Source organism: Scardinius erythrophthalmus (genome assembly GCF_964197995.2).
Source record: "Scardinius erythrophthalmus genome assembly, chromosome: 11".
Taxonomy (NCBI): Eukaryota; Metazoa; Chordata; class Actinopteri; order Cypriniformes; family Leuciscidae; genus Scardinius; species Scardinius erythrophthalmus.
In genome coordinates this window covers 44170379-44191388 of record NC_138231.1, presented here as the reverse complement: position 1 = coordinate 44191388, position 21010 = coordinate 44170379, and the positions used below count along the sequence as shown (strand labels likewise).

General features: G+C 42.9%; 1 protein-coding gene across 8 annotated transcripts; it reads left to right on the top strand.

Moving 5' to 3' along the window:
* Positions 1–4370: 4370 nt before the first annotated feature.
* syncrip (synaptotagmin binding, cytoplasmic RNA interacting protein) lies at positions 4371–20684 on the top strand. Of its 8 annotated transcripts, none has more exons than XM_081377990.1 (12): positions 4371–4772; positions 5785–5944; positions 7898–8016; positions 8861–8968; positions 9046–9159; positions 10917–11093; positions 11340–11475; positions 11583–11788; positions 13672–13821; positions 13903–14024; positions 17190–17571; positions 19088–20684. In XM_081377990.1, exons 2-12 carry the CDS (start codon positions 5797–5799, stop codon positions 19124–19126), a joined length of 1701 nt encoding a protein of 566 aa, XP_081234116.1. In that variant the 5' UTR covers positions 4371–4772; positions 5785–5796; the 3' UTR covers positions 19127–20684. The 8 variants fall into 8 exon arrangements, with proteins under 8 accessions (XP_081234116.1, XP_081234115.1, XP_081234114.1 ...); XM_081377989.1 differs by having other exon boundaries at positions 19085–20684; XM_081377988.1 differs by having other exon boundaries at positions 17190–17713.
* Positions 20685–21010: the final 326 nt, after the last annotated feature.

The window sequence follows — 21010 nt, the reverse complement described above, 5'->3', positions numbered from 1 at the left end:
TGACTTTCTTTTTTCTGTGGAACACAAAAGTTGTTTTTTTAACAATGCTGGTAACCAAACCGTCTTTGTGACCATTGACTTCCATTGTATATAGACGAAAACAACATTCCTCTCAATGTTTTCTTAATGTTCAATAGAATAAAGAAACTCAGAGGTTTGAACGATGACAGAATGATAATTTATAATCCCTTTAACCACAGACATTATTTTAATCTTACATAAATCTAAAGAGCCTTAAAAATTCCTGAGGGAACCAGCTGTGTTTTAAAGCTCTGCTCATTACAGTCCCTCATTACTGACACGCTATAATCCATCACGTTCACTATATGATCACAGCATGATGACTTGTTGTTATTATCAGAAAACACAACAGGAGGCAGATGATTTGGCTTAGCACTGTTCAGGACTCACTATCACAGCTTATGCCGTGACTAAAGACTTATTTTTCAGTCAAACACACACCTAATTAGTTCATTCATACCAGGGTTATGCTGTTTTTCAGGTCCGCTGTAAAAAAATACACCTCTCATACAACTCTGCTTTCAATCAACTGAATGGCATCTATGCTAATATTAGTCGTTTTGCATTGGGATGCTTATCCTGAGAGTACATGGATCTGCGAGATCCAGCTTGACGTTGCTGTCCGATGTCTTCGAATCGTGACCTGTGCCAAGAACACTGCGAGGGACAATCAGCCAATCAACATCTGCATCCATTCAGCTTTCCATTATAGACAGAAGAGGATGAACTACTGCTGCTTATTCAGAGCTCCGGAAAGCTAAGATAGGTGCTAGATTTGATGAGGAACTAACTTACTGCCATTCACAGCTCCTCCCCTGTGGCCTCATGGGACAGTAGAGAGTCCATTAGATGCGCACTTCAAGACGTCAGCGGAAGAAGGTCATCTGGCACTTCTCGACTTCTGTTTTATGAATACTGTGAATTCAGACATACTACTCTTTTCATATCCTGCTTTTCACATACTATATAGTCCATAAGTTGACTACTTCTTGTGTCTATTGGTGGTTGGCAGGCCAATGTAGGATTGCAAATTTAAAAGGACACACTAAGGTCAGCTCATTCCCATATAATAGCAAGCAATCTAACATTCAGGATGAAAACAGATGATCCTGTTTCCACCGGGTATTTCGTGAGCAGGCATGAAAACAAGAGGAGGGATTCTTTGCACGAACCGATCATATCCCATTATATCCGATCATATCCCATCATAACCGACTTTGACTCACGTGACTTTCTCCCATTCATTCTCAGTATAGTGTCGCTGTAGAACAGTGTTATTTTAGAAAAAAGGAGGCACTGTTTTGAGGAGGCACTGCTTTGGTTGAACTTTGGTTCAGCTTTGCATTTCAGGGCTCATTAATGCTTGTGTGCTTGTCCGAGACAAGGGTTAAGTGAAAAATAATTTTACTTGCCTGACTGGACAAGTTAGCCTGGCTCCGCCCTCCTACGTACTTCCGCTCAATTTCATTTTCCTTCAGTACTACGTCTGGGACTGCTGTATATTCTTAGGTTTCCAGAAACAAATTTTTTGTAGGACCAATCAGCGAATAGAGGGAGTGGCTGAGAACGATGACGTTGATGTGATCACACACATGACTAGCGTCGGCCAATAGTGAGCCTACGTGTGACGTACAACACAGACGCGCTGCTTTATCAAGACTCGAGGAACCGAGAGAAGGAAATGAATAGTGGAATAAAGTCGTTTTTTTGTTTGTTTTTGCGCACAAAAAGTATTCTCGTCGCTTTATAAACTTTATAAAAGATAGACATCTTATTCTAAACATAATCCTCTGATCATTCGGACGACCACACGTTAGCGATTGGCTATGGCAGATCCTGAGTGACTCTGGGCAGATCCAATAGTTTTGAACTTTAACAGAGAACCCGCCTACAAGGAAGTAAACGCTTCTCAATGGAGCGAGGCCAGACTCTCTGTACAAATGAAATGTACGAGAGTCTGGTAGAACCAGGCTATGGACAAGTAGCTTCAAACTTTAATGATGAAGAATAACTAGGGAAGTATCGAAACGCAAGAATGATTCTGACTTTATTACACTCAGCGTAAACTCGCGCCTGGTGCTCTTTGTGAGAGACTTTAGTGGAGAAATCAAAACAAATGAGTGTAACAGCACACATAAAGAAACTCACAGAAGAAACAAACTGAGGTAAAAATTAAAATGTTGAGTTTTTTTGTTTATAACATTTACCCCCGGTTTCACAGACAAGGCTTAAACCTAGTCCCAGACTAAAATGCAAGTTTGAGCTGGTTTAACTTAAAGCAACTTCACAGACATATCTTAAAATATGTCATTGCCATTGTTTTGTCTCAAGATGCACACCAGGTAATGTTTTTTTCTAAGGCATGTTTATGAAAGCTACTCAAATGTCCTAATTGAACTAAGGTCTAATCCTGGCTCAATCTAAGCCCTGTCTGTGAAACCAGGCCATGATATAGTTATTTAACATAACACTACCAAAAATAGTTAAAATGTAAAGCAACACTCAGCCTGGTGTTTACTGAGTGAGTCGTGTGAACAAATCGTTTGAATAAATGACTCAATGGCTGAATCAGAAATCGCCCCCTATAGCCTCAAATAGGGCGTTATTTGTGGGAACAGACATTTGTAGTGGTGTCCAAAACCATAGTGGACGTTATTCAGTGCATTCATTCAATCCCACAATGCACTGCAATAACGAGTGTACAGCCGATGCATGCTCAACGCCTGTCCGACTCATTTTCATTCACTCCTTCAAGTGAACTGTATTAGTGGACTAACGTAGGGAATGAGGGTTTAGGGGGGCGATTTCAGATTCAGCCAATGACTCATTAAGACTTCCTGTCATTTGCCGCCACCTAGTGTCAGCATTACACACATGTGTCGCGGTGATCACGTGACCAGCGCCGGCCAATAGTGAGGCGGGTTCATACGCAGAACCAGGAAGCGCTGCACAGTTTACACTACCTCAACAGCGGAGGAGACTGACATGGAAGAGAAGAGATCATTGAATAAAGTCAATATTTTGGGGGGGGTTTTGCACACAAAAAGTATTCATAACATTCATAACATTATTGAACCACTGGAGTCACATGGACTATTTTAATGATGTGTTTACTACCTTTCTGGACCTTGGAAGTTGCAATGAAGTTGCTGCCTATGGCAGTATTTCATAAAAAAAAAGTGTGTTCTGGAGATGAACATAGGTCTTACAGGTTTGGAACGACATGATGGTGAGGAATTAATGACAGAAATTTCATTTTTGGGTGAACTATCCCTTTAAGAATCTAACTGTGCAACTTGCTGACGTGTCTCTAGTGCAGGACCAGGTGCACCTCAGAGCTTTTGCTGATGCTCTTTACCTTATGAGGATGTGATGCTTATCTAGATTAGGTATATTTGAGCTTACAGCTGGAGGCAGATGTCCTCAGTTCTCACCTCTTCCCCTCTGGGTGTAAGATCAGTATGGATACGGACTAAACCACATACGCCTGCCTTAGTTAGACTTGAGGACAATTCTCAATTAAGAATCCAGTTAAAGATATACTCAAGTTTCCCACACCATATTAATGAAACGTTGTAGTAAATCACGTCACCTATGTCATAAAGGTTTAATGTTATACAATCAATCAGTTTACAGCAAAAGAAAACAGTCCCTTCATCTCAGAAATCTTTTTTTTTTCTTCTTAGATTTTATAATGAATTCAAGCAAGCTCATTTTCTGCCTCTACCACCTACTGGCAGTGTCACGCAGTGATATTAATGATTAATTGATAGGCCTAGTAATGATATTAAGGAGAGAAAAAAAGAAAAGAAAAAAGATCAGACTCACTTTTCCCCTTGATAAAAAATAAAGAGATTAAGGATAAACATGGCCAGTGCTGAGTCTGGATATATATGAGGACTAATGCATTCCCTTTCATCTCAATGGCAGCTGGAGCATGTAGGCAATACGAGGACGGCCATCTTTGCTCCTGGACACTTATGTGGCCTTCAAGTGGAGTCGGAAATATTGTAATTATGTGATGTTGGAAGGGGCGTCTTGATTTGAAACATGGCGGAAACACTGGCCTATTATATAATAATCTATAGAGCAACATGTGCAGAAAGCAAGTGTAGAGAATTATAGTGAATCATTTTGCCAATTATTTTAATTTTACGTTGTATGCCAAGTAGGCTACGTACAGGACAGCTGATAGACAACAGCACGTTTAGTTTTGATAATCTACATGTAAAAGATGTAAATGAATCGTTTTGAATTCAGGTGTAGTTATTTGGGTCACTTGTTTTGTCAGGGCTCCTTCAGTGAATGCGTCACGTGTCATAATAACAGACGCCCGACTGGTGCCGATAGCAGACAGACCTCGATTCAATGTCAGTTTGCTATCTGTGGACACTTGAAGGCAGGGTCCATTCCACAAAGTTCTCATTAACAAGAATAATGATGCTGCTCACGTTTGCAGACTATATCGTTTCTTTCCCATTGTTTCACAGTGTTGTTTCTCCCGTATTGTTGCGCTTTTGTTGGTGTGTTGTGTCAGAGAATGTCTAGTTGTGTGAAAGGCCCGTGATCGGGTGAGTCGGAAACCCCATCGGTGCGCGCGGCCGTGAGTGCGCGCGCGCGTGAGCAGCAGCGCCGCCCGCCATTTTACATTATTGGGAATCCAGCGGAGCTCCGCCGGGGAGTCACTTACCCGCCCCCAGAACACATATTCAGCACACACACACCCGAGCAGACCAGCAGATCATCGCCAGGTAAGCATGCGGCCGCACTGGGCGAGCTTTCGTGGCGTTTCTCGCGGCGCAGGCGTTTATTTTACCGGTGTTTGGAAACAATGTGCTGGGGGCGCGCGCGGGGGGAGGGGTTTTACCGGACACGCTAAACACGCGCTAGCCTTGTGAGAGCAGGCCTTTAAAACACATTAAACGCGTAAATATGTCGCCAGCGGCGTATTTTTGTATTAGTAATTACAGCGTGTGGTTGCACACTAGATTCGCTCATGTTGTGTGTGTCTGTCTGTGTATGAGTCACGCTGCTGGGTTACTAAGCTAATGCTAATGCAGCTACTTTGAGTGAAGACGCGCGCCGGAATCAGATTTAACAATTTTATCAACAAAAGATTAAGGATTTTTTGTGGAAAAATGTTTTAATGGTAGGTTTTGCGCAACGTGTTGTCGTCTTGCAGCTGTTTTAATGATGATTTTGTTGGTGTGTGTGTGTGTAAGTTAGTTGTGCAGGGCCCGAGACCCAATGCTGCACGCGCGCCAACAGAGCCGACGCGCGCACGTGTGCTTTTAGTCAGTAACGCTTTCTTAATGTGTGTGTGCATTAAGATGCTGTTTATCATCAGATTTAGTCTTTTTCTGGACTTTAGAGAGTGTATGAGCTCTCGCACAGGTGTATTATAATGAGGGAAGATGGTTGAGTGTCAGAGGGGCTGATCACACACACACACGAGCACATGGACCGCACTTGTTTACTGTGGTTGCAAACTTTGTAGATAAGTGTCCGGGCTGATTGTTTGTGGAGTGAGAGGAAGATGTGCCCTGTCTGTTAGGGGTTTGGGTGGGTCTTTTGCTGGGATGATTTATGCGTAATTGTGTAAGTAAATATGAAACGCTATATTTAGCATTGCATGCAGGTTAAAACAACCTGGATGATTTTGAGATTGCAATACTGAACCCTTCTCATAAAATTGAATATCCACGTAATTTGTGTAATTGTCTACCCAAACCTGCAATAATTTGGCTCATTGCATTTGAACAGATTTCTGGAGACATGGCCACAGAACATATTAATGGGAATGGTACAGAAGAACCAATGGACACGACTGCTGCAGTTACCCATTCTGACCACTTCAACACTTTATTAGAAGCTGGTTTACCACAAAAAGTTGCTGAAAAGCTAGATGAAATTTACCTAGCAGGTAAGCCAAAACTCGGACCCTTCCAAATTGACTCCTCATCCTTTCTTGTATCACATTCAATGCATGTTGAACTGTACGTGTCATATGTCTTCTTGCATAGGGAATTGGCAGGTAATTAGCAACTTTGTGTGGTTTCACCGTGGGTAAATGGGTACTGCAGCGTTAACTGATGCTGAGTCGCAATGACACACCGGGCCGCAGAAATAAAGGCTGGATTGAGCGTGTCTGGTTGGATCCTGAGAGGGGATTAGCTCTCGTTGTGAAAGGGGGCCGGTGGGGGGGTGTCCCGGGGGACGCGGGCCAGCTGGGCGTATGCCGGGACAATAGCGGCAGCTGTCTGGAGCGGGACAGGTGATGCGCCCCTACGGCTTATCACGAACAGATGCTGATTGTGAAGGGGGTGAGAGCACTGCCCGGACAACCGCTCATGTTCCCATCACTGTATTAATGGGGAGAGCCGCTAATGCTCGCGGGTGACGTGTTCGAGATGGCGATTTCATCAGTGCTATAGCAGTCGTGGTTTGATTGCCAGTATCTCGGAGAACACGGTGGCCGATGTAAAGCCAGGAGGCTGTGTGTGATATCAGACTACCCGATTTAAAGATAAATAACATCTGCATAACAATCGCTTCAATAACATTTATTTTACATTTAAATAATGAAAATATATCAGATTAATTGGAAAATATATTACTGTGCACATTTTTTTTAAACTTAAACTGGAACGTTATGCCAAATGAGTTTAAAGCAGTATGTGATATAAAGTTTTACAATGATGTAAAATAATGGTTTAAAATAAACCACAGCTGCACGCATATTTAAATTTAATAAACGTGTATTTTTATTATTCATGATGCCAGTGTTGGAAGCATCCTTAAAATAGGTACGGGTTATTTAGGCATGTATGTGTATAAATATGATGCGGGTTAGTAATTTATTAATTAATTTGTTGTTTTAGAAAAGTCTTCCTAGCGACCCGAGATGCAGATTAGCGTATGCTATACTCTCCATGTGCAATACACATTTTCCAGCTTTCGACTGGAATCATGTTTCTTCTTGTACTGTCCCGATTCAAATAAACATTTAAATAAATAAAATAAATCTGTAAAATAAACTGATGTACTTTAGATGGTAATTTCTTGATTCTGTAATCGTATTGTGTTTTTTATAAAAAGTTTGTATGCATTGGGAGGCATTCTCAAACAAGAGACCAGATAGTGCTAATCTTACATGTGTAGTTTGAAATGTCCGCATCAGTTCACATGGTCATAACATCCCAGAGAAGAACGAGTGCACTTGTTGTTACGCAGGCGACACATGCACACTACAGAAGACACTTGTGAGGGTTGTGAAATGTTTTCAGATGTTCAAAGACTCGTTTTAATGATATAAATGCATATTTACTGAATGTTGAGAGTATGTGAAGGTCTAAAGCATTTTCCTTTCACCTACTAATAGAAAAGTATAAACTACTTAACTTTTTTTTCTATAGCGTTCACTTTCTTTAAGCCGGTCTAATATCCACGGGCTAAACGCTGTAACCTAATGATGGAGGACGTGAGCTAAGGGTCTCAGCGCTGGGACTTATTTTTAATGCTAGCACCTGTCAATGTTGCCTCCAACACTTAACGGCTAAACAGAAACTCTTTATCAGCCAATCCTGATGAAGTATCAGATATCAGCTGATGTTTTGTCCACTAGAATTTTGTCAGCCGAATCCTCCTGCCGTATAATGCCTTTAAAAGTGTTTATCCCGTATTCTCAAGTGACTGCAGAAGTCATTAGCATTCCTGAAGTCTGTACTGAAGCCCAGTCCAAATGATGATACACACGAACTCTCTCTCAGAGAAACCTTGATGAATATTGCGTACTCTGACTGGACGGGCCGCAAGGCGTCCTGCGGTTGGTGAGGTCACGTGTCAGCGCTGAGCTCTCGCTGGTTGTCTCCCGCAGGCCTGGTGGCGCACAGTGACCTGGACGAGAGGGCCATCGAAGCACTGAAGGAGTTCAATGAGGAAGGGGCTCTGCAAGTTCTGGTCCAGTTCAAGGAGAGCGACCTATCCCATGTGCAGGTGAGTGAGAGATCCGGGTGAAGCATGGAAAAGGTTAAGTTAACCACTTTATTAATCCCACAAGGGGCAATTATATTATGGCATCACATCACAACTAAAAAAGAAAATCATTCCACATACACGTATATACATGTTACAACATTCCAGTGCACTGTGCTTTATAATAAAATTCACATCAGAAGCAAAAAAAAAAAACAAATGCCTCAAGAATCCTTAAAGGGGTCATCGGATGCTCATTTTCCACAAGTTGGTATGATTCTTTAGGGTCTTCATGTAAAGTTTAACATACTTTGGTTGAAATTCCTCAATGGTTGTGTAAAACACCCTTTACCTCCTCAAAAACATGAGCAACTGCTCACAACCCTCACCCCTCCATGGAGCGTGTCCACACAAGACGGGTAAAGTGCTTCCATGGCAACCTGCTCAGAGTATACAAATGGCTGAGGGCGGAAATATGCTAATACGGGACAGGTCGTGGGCGGAGCATGAGCAATATGACATCATATTGCCCAGAAAATACAAACGGCTTGATTGAGTGTTTTGGCTTTTTGAGGATTAAAAAAAGTGCATGGATTTTAGTTTTCACTGTATGGCGGCTGTCCACAAACTGCAAAGACACATTTATACGCAAACTCCATATAAAAGTGAATTTTTAATCTCTCTCTCTCTCTCTCTCTCTCTCTCTCTCTCTCTCTCTCTCTCTCTCTCTCTCTCTCTCTCTCTCTCTCTCTCTCTCTCTCTCTCTCTCTCTCTCTCTCTCTCTCTCTCTCTCTCTCTCTCTCTCTCTCTCTCTCTCTCTCTCTCTCTCTCTCTCTCTCTCTCTCTCTCTCTCTCTCTCTCTCAGAACAAAAGTGCCTTTCTCTGTGGAGTGATGAAGACCTACAGGCAGAGAGAGAAACAAGGGACCAAAGTTCTAGATTCCACTAAAGGACCAGATGAGGCAAAAATTAAGGTGCGTTTTGTCCCTTTAACAGTTGATTTCCACTAAAAGCGTGCCTGTTGATTCATTGGTTGGGTCTTGTTTTTCAGACTTTGCTTGATAGAACCGGCTACACCCTTGATGTCACCACAGGTCAGCGCAAGTACGGCGGGCCTCCGCCAGAGTCCGTCTACACAGGAGCTCAGCCCTCGGTCGGGACGGAGGTAATCCCGCCGCTCGTGCTGCGAGACCGCGCTAGATCGGGGTCTGCGAAGGCTGTGTAAATGATGACTTATGTACACTGTGCTGGAGTAACTTTGTTACGATGACAGTTACCGCTAAGATCTGACTCGACAGCCTCTCCACGCTAGAGAGCCGTCTGTCTGCGGTACACCAAAGGCCCTGATACTCTCGGCAGAGTGTTTCCTGTGTTATTCGCTTAGTTGTAAACGGTGTGAAACCCCTTTGCTTCAGTGATATACAAGCTCACACAGTCTCCACGATTTCATCTAAACATTTTTCTTTTTTTCCCCCAACAAATCCCCTTACACTATAAAGTAGGGCTGGGTATTGACACATTTCACAATTTGAACCGATTTCGATTCACAAGCTTGCAATTCGATCTCGATTCACTATTGATTATTTTGGATATCTGGTACAATGCATAGCAAATTTTCTCAAGTAAAAAAACAAATCTCTGAACTAATGCTGTAAACTATGGGAGTCAGTGTTAGCCTATAGGCTTCATTAGCCTACTATAATATTGAAGGTAAAAATTTACTGATTTGTATACGAACACTTAAAATACACTTATTTATTTTATAATAATAAAGTTATATGAAATTATATAAAAATGTAATGGTGTCTGTCATAAACTTTCCAGATTTATTTAAACATTCATTAAATATTGAAGAACATTAAATATTATAATGAATATGTAATATGGTGCATATATTTAACAAAATGCTCCTCTAGTTAATTTTTTTTCGCTAACTAACGAGTTTATGGTCACAAGGTTTATGGTTTTCTGAGGTAAATGTGACGTTACATGATATTGTTTACCAGCTGTTTTAATTTAACCACAAAGATTATTGCAGTTTATTGGATGGGATGCGCGCTACAATGTTCCATTCATTCATCGACTGAAAACAGGATGACTGGTCTAATCGATTCTTGGGATTTAAGAATCAATATCCGTTCGTAAAAATGAGAATCGATTAAAATCGAGAAATCAAAATTTTTTCTTTTATCCAGCCCTATAAAGCGTCACTTCTTCTTGCCAGTCATCCATGTCTATTTACTCTAAAGCCACGTTTACTGCGAGAGATTTTGCGAGATTACCCGTGTTCACAGGCGGGTTGTGTGTGAGTGGGATCTGCTAGTGTGTATTGTGCTTTCCTGGTCACATCACGACACTCCACACACTAGAGGAACAAAGCTGTGACATCTGATTTCTTATCGTCATGGTTGTGGTCTCTCACAAAGTATTTAAGTGTGACCCCAGCTTTAGTTTTGGAAAGCACCCAGCGGGATGAGCAGGACCGAGATGAAGCTCATATCTTTTATCTCTCTTAGTTCTAGGCTTCACAGATTTGTTGATTTGAGAAATTTTATGCAAGAAGGATATACACCGATATTTGAGAACACCCCTGAGAAGTGACAGTGTTATTTTAGTAACTGATGTTTTCTGTTCATTTTATTTTGTTTTTAAATGTCTATATCGTTTTGGTTTTTTGGTACATGAACTAAATGAAAATGATGTTAATGCATATTTTATTTCAAGCAATTAATTTATGGTTTTAGTTAACGACACTAATACCAGGCGTCACAATCAGTTTTTATAGAGTGATTTAATGAATCACTATTTTTCAGTGCATGAGTTTAATGCTGAAACATTGAAGATCATGAACTCGTATTGCTTGGTGGGTGTTTCTACGAGCTCTGATCCGTCATTGACTGCTCTGTTCTCTCCGTACTGCAGATCTTCGTGGGGAAGATCCCGAGGGACTTGTTTGAAGACGAGCTCGTGCCTCTGTTTGAGAAGGCGGGGCCGATCTGGGACCTGCGCCTGATGATGGACCCTCTGAGCGGCCTGAACCGGGGCTATGCCTTCCTCACTTTCTGCACTAAAGAGGCTGCACAGGAGGCCGTCAAGCTAGTAAGACATGCTAATCCGCACAGGTCCATTCATGACTGTATACCTGCTGCTTCTGTCTTCACGTGTCAGTGCATGGCTAAAAGAACTCAATCAAATCTCAGAAAGCCTCATTGGGGGGTTTGTGGGGGGTCACATTTCCTCCAGAGAAATGCAGTTGGCTAGTGATAGACATGGGTGTTGCTTTGCTAGTCAGGCTTTACTAATGCAACAGTTGTTCAAGTATTCAATCTGTTTTTCTCCTCTTAGTGTAACAATCATGAAATTCGCCCGGGCAAACATATTGGCGTGTGTATATCAGTGGCCAACAACAGACTCTTTGTGGGCTCCATTCCCAAGAGCAAGACAAAAGAACAGATTGTTGAAGAGTTTTCCAAAGTCACGGGTGAGTTTTGCTTTAAATTCCTGCGCGCATCCCGGCGTTTTCTTCACATGCTTCGTTCACTTTCTTTAAAGATATATTTAATGTTTCTTTCTTTTGTTTTTTGTTAGAGGGTCTTACTGACGTAATCCTCTACCATCAGCCGGATGATAAGAAAAAGAACAGGGGCTTCTGCTTTCTGGAGTACGAGGACCACAAAACAGCAGCGCAGGCTCGACGGCGGCTCATGAGCGGCAAGGTGAAGGTGTGGGGCAACGTGGTCACCGTCGAGTGGGCCGACCCTATCGAGGACCCCGACCCGGAGGTCATGGCGAAGGTCAGAACATGAGCACTGACAGCATCACTTTCTCATGTGACTGTGCAGACGATGGGTTGTGTACGCTGTTCTGAAGCACTAGCGTTTCATGCTAACTTGACGGCCTCTCCAAGACTGCACATGTTGGTTAGCTCTGCACTCCAGCCTGATGCTGAATTATCCACTGGGGGCCTGTCAACACCTGGTCACTTCATGCGTCTTTACTGATCGGATACCGGTAGCTGTCTGATTCATTTACACCTGGTCTCAGAAATGTGTTTCCGAAAATCAGATATAAATTTGATAATCTTTGATTCCTGCGCTATATGCAAATCTATGATTCACGTCAATGAATGCAACAGATTTGAGCTGCATTTTATTGATAATCAGCTAATTTCAAGATTAAAGTCTGCAGTGAGAGAGCGCAGCATCATCAGTGGTAAGACTTTAGTCTCACTGCTAAATGAAGATGATTGTGTTTTGATGATTGTGTGTGACGTGACTTTGTTTCATTTAGGGGTGCACCGAAATTTCGGTCGCCGAAAATTTTCGGCCGAAATGGCATTATAGGTTTCGGGCCGAAATAAAAAAAAACAGCCGAAAACGTAAACCGAAAATGAATGTCACCCGCCCCTCCCATCCGTGCGCAAGCGCTTGGGTTTCACTCACGGTCGAGCTGTTATCACGCGTCTGCCTATCAAAGATTAAGCATGTCAAATGGCTGTCACTTATTGCACAATCGATCGGACCAACCAACACAAGTTTCGAAAACGAAAATAGGGAATCGATTTTAACGGCCTTCTCTCGGAGCGCGTCCAGCTCATCACTATACGCTCGCAGCGAACGCGCGGCACACAGCAACTGCAGGTTCTGACACACACACACACACACACACATAGCCTATTTCTGCATAATATAGTGCATAATATGTAGCCTTCAGTAATGTTTTTCATTGATGTTATGGCAGTCCACATTGCTGACTTGTGCGCGTCTCAAGCGCCCTCTTTACGTTCGCCCTAATGCCTGTTTAGTTGTCCGTGGATTTGCCTATATTTGCTGTTGAAAACGGATCAACGCCAATTCGCCAAATATAGGCAATTTACTAACGATTCAATGAACACTTTGCCTATGTCTCAAATCGAACAGGATTTTTTTTTTTTTTTTCACAAAAATGACAGCCCTATACGAGAGGACACCAAAGTTACAATATGTAACATTTGTTCTGCAAAAATCTCCAAAATTGTGGATTTTTTTTTGCACCATTTTTAAAAAACTATATTATTTGATGGAACATAAAACTTGAAGAATAATTATTATTTATATTTATTGTTAAAAATATTTTATGTTTTGTTATGTAACTGTTAATAAAAGTTTGATTATTATATTGTGATTTTTCATTTCAGATCCATTAAATTCAAGCAATATATATATAAGTTTTTAAAAGAAGCCATTTTCGGCCTCAGTTTCGGTTTTCGGCCAAGTGCATCCTAAATTTTCGGTTTCGGCCCAGAATTTTCATTTCGGTGCATCACTAGTTTCATTTGTGGTAGTTTGTGCGTTGGTTTGCTGAAGAGATGCGTGTTGTAGCGCCGTAACATCTGGCTATAATGTCACATAGCCTATAACACGCTCTGACAAATCTATTTTTTTACATTTGGGAAGAGTAAAATTTACATATGTGGTTTCAACAGTCAGATGCATTTACACCTGTCCAGTTTCATCAGGAATGCGTCCCAGAGCTCCTCCTCAAGTGTGGGCGATCGGAGGGCATTTACACCTGGTCAGATCAGAGAAAGCGCATGAAGTGACCGGTTGAAAACACCCAGGGCCAGTTTACACCTGATCTAAACGCTCATGTGTAGGATCTGCCGGAGCTCACGCTGTCATCTCCTCTGCTTCTCTAGGTGAAGGTGTTGTTTGTCAGGAACCTGGCGAACAGCGTCACAGAGGAAATACTTGAAAAAGCTTTCGGCCAGTTTGGCAAACTGGAGCGAGTAAAGAAACTGAAAGACTACGCCTTCATTCACTTCGACGAGCGGGATGGAGCGGTCAAGGTGAGAACTGCTTACTGAGGAACGAAAGTGTTTGTGTTTTGAATGGTCATTACAGTGGTGTGATGTCGTGGATGTTCACAGGCGCTGGCAGAAATGAACGGCAAAGATTTAGAGGGAGAGCACATTGAGATCGTGTTCGCCAAGCCACCCGACCAGAAGCGGAAGGAGAGGAAGGCGCAGCGTCAAGCGGCGAAGACGCAAATGTGAGTGTTACAGGTGTACAGCCCTGCTCCTGCAGATTTCAGCTCCGCAACGCTGGTTTTCACGTCGTCCTGAAGACTCGGGTGTGTTTGATAAGGTTTGGAGTAGGGCTGCACGATATATCGGTTGGGCATCGATGTTGCGATGTACGCATCTACGATAGTCACATGTGCAATGTCATGTATAGGGATCGTAGTTAATCCACCATCCGGACAGACCGGCTGCTCCCCGTTTCAGAAAGTTTAAATCATCATAGGGTGAAAGTTATCAGTTGCATGTGTTGTAATTGGAGTCAGGCAAGAGGGCTTTTCTGTGCGCACACACAGAGCCGAATTCAGTTCTCTTTCTTGAACGGTCACGTGCACGCAAAATGAAGTCACAATGCCCGTCTCGGTGAGTATCCTCGTCAACACAATCGGTTATGTTGTAAAACAGAAAGAAAACGAATGCGTGTTATTTATATTAGGTCTGTGCAATCGTCTTAAAGGGACAGTAGCCTAATAACCCTGCAGCTGTTTCTCACAAATGGTGATCAAACAACAGAAGAGAAAATAACGTTTGTACCTTTAAAACGTGTTTATTTATAAATTGTATTATTATTAGTTATATTTCATTTAGGCCTATACAGTGAAGACTTTAATTTTACATTTGAGTATTCGATTTCTGTCCCTGAATACTGTTAGATTTACCTGACAAACTTAAAGCGCTGCTTATTTCTATTGTATCTTTCTTCTATTGTATTTATCTATGCTTGTGATTTGCTTATAATTTTCAGTGCAGATTCACTTCTCTACAAAATCACCCCAATTATTCTAGAATGATTAATTATTTTCAAATAGAGCTATATTGAAATCATCTGGTGAAATTTTTATATCGCAATATATATTAGAGAAAAACAAAATATCGCAGTGTAATTTTTTTTTTTTTTTTTTTTTTTTTTTTAATTTTGCAGCTCTAGTTTAGAGCTGAACTCTGCAGGACCGGACACCCTCGACTAGGGCTGGGACAATATATCGATGCATCGTGAATTGAGAAATGATTCTGGATCGATTCCAATTTTTGCATTGCGATTCTCTCTGGAATTGATTCTGAGTTTAGTTAACAGCAGAAACAGTCGTAATCTGCTGGCTTCCACTGCCTTACACACTCCCCCGAACCTTCTGTAAATAATCATTCATGAAGTTCGAAAAGGTTGAAGTGAATTATAAGGGTGTTTGCAGTTTACATTAATCTCGCGTCATAAAAGCATTCTGAGGTGCGAGTACATTCTCAGACTCGACCGAACGCACGACCGCTCTTCTTCATGAGCATTTTAGCGTGCGGCTAAAAACTAGCCTAGTGCGCCGTCTGCTGTTAAAACTAGCCTAGACCGCCGTCTGCTGTTAAAACTAGCCTAGACCGCCGTCTGCTGTTAAAAACTAGCCTAGTGCGCCGTCTGCTGTTAAAACTAGCCTAGACCGCCGTCTGCTGTTAAAAACTAGCCTAGCACGCCGTCTGCTGTTAAAACTAGCCTAGAGCGCTATCTGCTGTTAAAGCTAGCCTAGCACGCCGTCTGCTGTTAAAAACTAGCCTAGAGCGCCATCTGCTGTTAAAACTAGCCTAGAGCGCTATCTGCTGTTAAAGCTAGCCTAGTGCGCCGTCTGCTGTTAAAACTAGCCTAGACCGCCGTCTGCTGTTAAAAACTAGCCTAGCACGCCGTCTGCTGTTAAAGCTAGCCTAGAGCGCCATCTGCTGTTAAAACTAGCCTAGAGCGCCATCTGCTGTTAAAGCTAGCCTAGAGCGCCATCTGCTGTTAAAGCTAGCCTAGAGCGCCATCTGCTGTTAAAACTAGCCTAGAGCGCTATCTGCTGTTAAAACTAGCCTAAAGCGCTATCTGCTGTTAAAGCTAGCCTAGAGCGCTATCTGCTGTTAAAACTAGCCTAGAGCGCTATCTGCTGTTAAAGCTAGCCTAGAGCGCCATCTGCTGTTAAAGCTAGCCTAGAGCGCCATCTGCTGTTAAAACTAGCCTAGAGCGCCATCTGCTGTTAAAGCTAGCCTAGAGCGCCATCTGCTGTTAAAGCTAGCCTAGAGCGCCATCTGCTGTTAAAGCTAGCCTAGAGCGCCATCTGCTGTTAAAGCTAGCCTAGAGCGCCATCTGCTGTTAAAGCTAGCCTAGAGCGCCATCTGCTGTTAAAGCTAGCCTAGAGCGCCATCTGCTGTTAAAGCTAGCCTAGAGCGCCATCTGCTGTTAAAGCTAGCCTAGAGCGCCATCTGCTGTTAAAGCTAGCCTAGAGCGCCATCTGCTGTTAAAGCTAGCCTAGAGCGCCATCTGCTGTTAAAGCTAGCCTAGAGCGCCATCTGCTGTTAAAGCTAGCCTAGAGCGCCATCTGCTGTTAAAGCTAGCCTAGAGCGCCATCTGCTGTTAAAGCTAGCCTAGCGCGCCATCTGCTGTTAAAGCTAGCCTAGAGCGCCATCTGCTGTTAAAGCTAGCCTAGAGCGCCATCTGCTGTTAAAGCTAGCCTAGAGCGCCATCTGCTGTTAAAGCTAGCCTAGAGCGCCATCTGCTGTTAAAGCTAGCCTAGAGCGCCATCTGCTGTTAAAGCTAGCCTAGAGCGCCATCTGCTGTTAAAGCTAGCCTAGAGCGCCATCTGCTGTTAAAGCTAGCCTAGAGCGCCATCTGCTGTTAAAGCTAGCCTAGAGCGCCATCTGCTGTTAAAGCTAGCCTAGAGCGCCATCTGCTGTTAAAGCTAGCCTAGAGCGCCATCTGCTGTTAAAACTAGCCTAGAGCGCCATCTGCTGTTAAAGCTAGCCTAGAGCGCCATCTGCTGTTAAAGCTAGCCTAGAGCGCCATCTGCTGTTAAAGCTAGCCTAGAGCGCCATCTGTTGTTAAAGCTAGCCTAGAGCGCGATCTGTTGTTAAAGCTAGCTTAGAGCGCTATCTGCTGTTAAAGCTAGCCTAGAGCGCTATCTGCTGTTAAAAACTAGCCTAGAGCGCCCTCTGCTGTTAAAAACTAAGCTCAGAATCGATTCGAGAGAGAAAGTTTGAAAGTTTTTGAATCGATCCACGAATCGCGATGCATTGATTAATTGTCCCAGCCCCCTCCCCCCTCGATTGACGACATGAATGCGAACCGCTCTGTGTGACCGATCTTAGACCTAAACATGCCTCTCTCTCTCTCTCTGTCACAGGTATGACGATTACTACTACTACGGCCCTCCTCAAATGCCGCCTCCTGCCAGGGGCCGGGGCAGGGGAGCCAGTCGGGGGGGATACTCCTACCCGCCCGACTATTACGGCTACGAAGATTACTACGATTACTATGGTTACGATTACCATAACTACAGGGGCGGCTACGATGACCCGTACTTCGGCTACGATGACTTCCAGGCGCCGGCCCGGGGCCGAGGGGGGCGCGGAGGCGGGGCGAGAGGCGGGGCGTCTCCGGTGCGGGGCCGAGGGGCCAGCGCTCCACGGGGCAGGGCGAGCTTCCCCCAGCGCGGAGGCGGGCCGGGGGCCAGCCGGGGCCCGCGCGGAGGAGCCAGAGGCGGGGTGCTGCCGAGAGGCCGCGGGGTACGTGGTGCTCGGGGTGGACGCGGTGGAAATGTAGGAGGCAAGCGCAAAGCTGATGGCTACAACCAGCCAGATTCCAAACGGCGCCAGACCATTAATCAGAACTGGGGCTCGCAACCCATTGCACAGCAACCCTTGCAAGGTGGCGATCATTCTGGTAACTATGGTTACAAATCTGACAACCAGGAGTTTTATCAGGATTCTTTTGGGCAACAGTGGAAGTAGAGAATGTAGGGCTCTTTTTTTCTTTTCTTTATTTTTTTCCCAATAAAAAAAAAAAAAACTTTTTATAGAGACTTGATTGGCCCTCAAATCCATTAACGGTTGCCTCTCTCCTCCTCCTGGCGGGTTTTTTTTTGTACATATTTTAAGAATCCGCTTGGACTCGATCAGTAGTCACTCCCACCTGCTTCTGCCGAACTGTTTTTGTTTTATGTTTTGCTTTGGAAGTCGTTTCCTACTTTTTAAAAATCGGGATTTGAAATTTTTAAATTTGCAATTTTGTGCTCAATCTGTCTTATTTGGCTCTATAGTACCATGTATGTTCATAGGAATTTTGCTCTTTATGTCTTAAGTAGGTAACAGCAACAACAACAAAAAAAGACGAAAAAAGAAAAGGAAAAAAAAAACAATGTCTCTTAAACTTGTATTCAACAAAGTAAAGAAAAAAAAAAGAAATTGCTATTTGTATGTTACAAAAGATAATGCTAGTCAAATAGCTTGTCTTGTTTTTGGGGAAAACGATTTAAAAAAAAAAAAAAAGAGGAAAAAACAAAAGGACTTTGATCCTTATTTTTGGCTTTACATTTTGGCTTGTATTCTTTGCTGTTTGTCTGCTTGAATAAACATACACGCACCAGTGTACAAAAACTCAAATTGTGTTTCAAATTCATGTTTCGGCAAATTCTCTCTTCAAATTGCCTACAAATTTATGGCTCCTTGTGGAAGAAAAGGACTAAAGGTTTGCTTGTAGACATGTGCTGCTACCTCACTCTGCATGCCTCAAATCGAGTCCGCATCCTCTCTCTCCACTCAAGCTTTGTGTGAACACACACTCCCCATTCCACACGAGGCTTCTCTTTACTCGCCTCCCCCGAGGTCCCCGTGTGTTTTAGAGAACCTTCACGAGGACAGAGGCTAAACTCGATGAAAGCCACAGAAAGCACAATTTGACGCGGCGTGTTTCCGGACGAGGCGTCTGTCGCTGGAAGCTCTAGCTCTCTTTGCCCTTGCACGATTATCCAAAATTTGAGCAACAGTGGGAAAGTGCCATGCATGTTGTGTGTGTTCCCGCTCACACCCCTCCTGATCTCCCTGACCCCTCGCTCTCTCTCTGCATGCCTGAACGCGTAGAACGACGCTAGAGTCTCTAGTGAATGCTTCTGCTTTCTCTTTCTCTCTCTTTCTCTTTCTTTGACATCCTTGCGGTCGTTTGTGTGAATTTTCTTTTTCCTTTGTGTTGTATTCATTGTTAACGCTCCTCTAATTTGTGTTCCTTTTGTTACCTGGCTAGCAGGGAAAAGGGGTCGAGGCTGGTCCTGACATGTCCCAGTGAAGACAGACTAGCTCAGTGGGGTCACGCCAGCTGATGATGATGATGATGATGATGGTAAGGTCCGTGCCACGGTCCGACTCAGTTCCTGCCTTACGGAAGCATATCTTCTCCCGTCTGCCTCCAAGATTGCCATCAACAACGCAGAGTCGCCATTAGACATGTTTGGACTCTTCTCTGTGTATTGTTTTCTTTTGTTGTTTTTTTTTTTGTTAAGTTTCTAAGAATGTCCCAGAACCCTTGTGTCATGAAAGAAAATGCTATTTGCAGTTACTTCTGGAGGTCAAGTAGCCCAAAGGAGTTTTATCCTTAACGTTACATGTATTTTGCACTTTGTAGATGTTTGAAGTGGCTTGGAGGAGCTTTGATGCTGTTGTATATTTTTGTGCATTTTAACTGCGGCTTATGAGGATGAACATGTTAAGCTTGTATATGAGTCTTGCGTTTTGTTTTATTTTATTTTATTATTTTTTTTTTTTTTCCTTAGTTGTTACAACCTGGCGTGATTGACCAGGCATTCCAGGTGAAATGGTTCTTTTCTGAACCCTTTTTTTTTTTTTTTTTTTAGGATTTTTTTAATTATTATTTATAGGAATTTTTTTTTTTTGGAAAGGGTTGGTTAACTACCTCATCCTGGAGGCTGAAACTGCCCTATCTGTACTGTACATACGGAGACCTAATGCAAGCAGGGCTTTTTATATTCAACTTATGCACAAGGGCAACATCAGAGCCAATGTACCTAGTGTATCATAGTCCTTTTGTAATAATGCTGAACAGTCAGACTGGGCATGTGGACGACACTCATGCGATGAGTCTAAAGCAGCGTCAGTCTGAGCTCTGAGGATGTAGTTACAGGTTGAAGACTTGTTTGTAAAGACTTGAGGAACTTGAGGAAAAAGCTACTTTGAGAAGTTTTAGCTGTTTCTCAGACACCCCCCCCCCCCCCTCCGCCCCAAATGAATTGCATTTTAAAGCTTTATTTTAAGATCATGCGGTCCACGTTGATGGATGCTAGATCAGTTTTGAAACCAACACCATCCCTTTTGTGTGCTGTGCCACCTGGACATGCACAAGTCACATGGTTTTTCAAGGTAAGTTGAGCCCGGATCAGCTCAGATCTGCCGGTTCCTCTGGACGGAGCGATCGAGCTCGGCTCCATCTCCATCCCTGGTGCTGATGCGGAGTCAGACCGGATTGACCAGAGCGGCTCTGTCACGAGAGGATGATGTCATTGAACTGGGCACACCGTAGCTGCCTTTTAATCACATTTAATGTGATGGGTTATTAAGATATGCATCATTTTTTTGGGCATGTTATTGGTAACTTCAATTCTCTCGTGTGCTCGTACAGGGTTTATACGTTTTTAAAAGGGATTCTGTTGATGTTTCGGTTTCTTTTTGTTTTGCCTCTTTAAAAGTATTGACTGGATTTTTTGACAATGACTGACTCCACAATGATTTCTGTATCACCATCAAACCATTTTTATAAAAAATGGTGTTTTAAAAGTACTGCTGCATAACAAGTGTTTTTGCATTCCTGCAAATAAATTTTGTAAAATGAAGGTGTCTCTAGAATGATTTAATGTCTCTGTGGCATTGGGTAACACTTGTGTTATGACTCTAAAAAGCCTTTCATTTCAACTGCTGTATTGTGCTTTTGTTCAGTTATATAAAACCAGTCCTAATTGAAAGAACAAGTTGACAAAAAGATTGAATCCAATATTGGGTGATATTGCATTATGAGTGATTTATAAGCCATTTTTTGTAGGCCGGTCATTTTTGACCGGGAACACCACGAGAGTGACAATGTGCCATTCTGTACAAAATCGTTTTTGAAAACAAAATTCCTGGTGAAAAATTAAAGTAGACTAGTGTGATCAACAGTGCC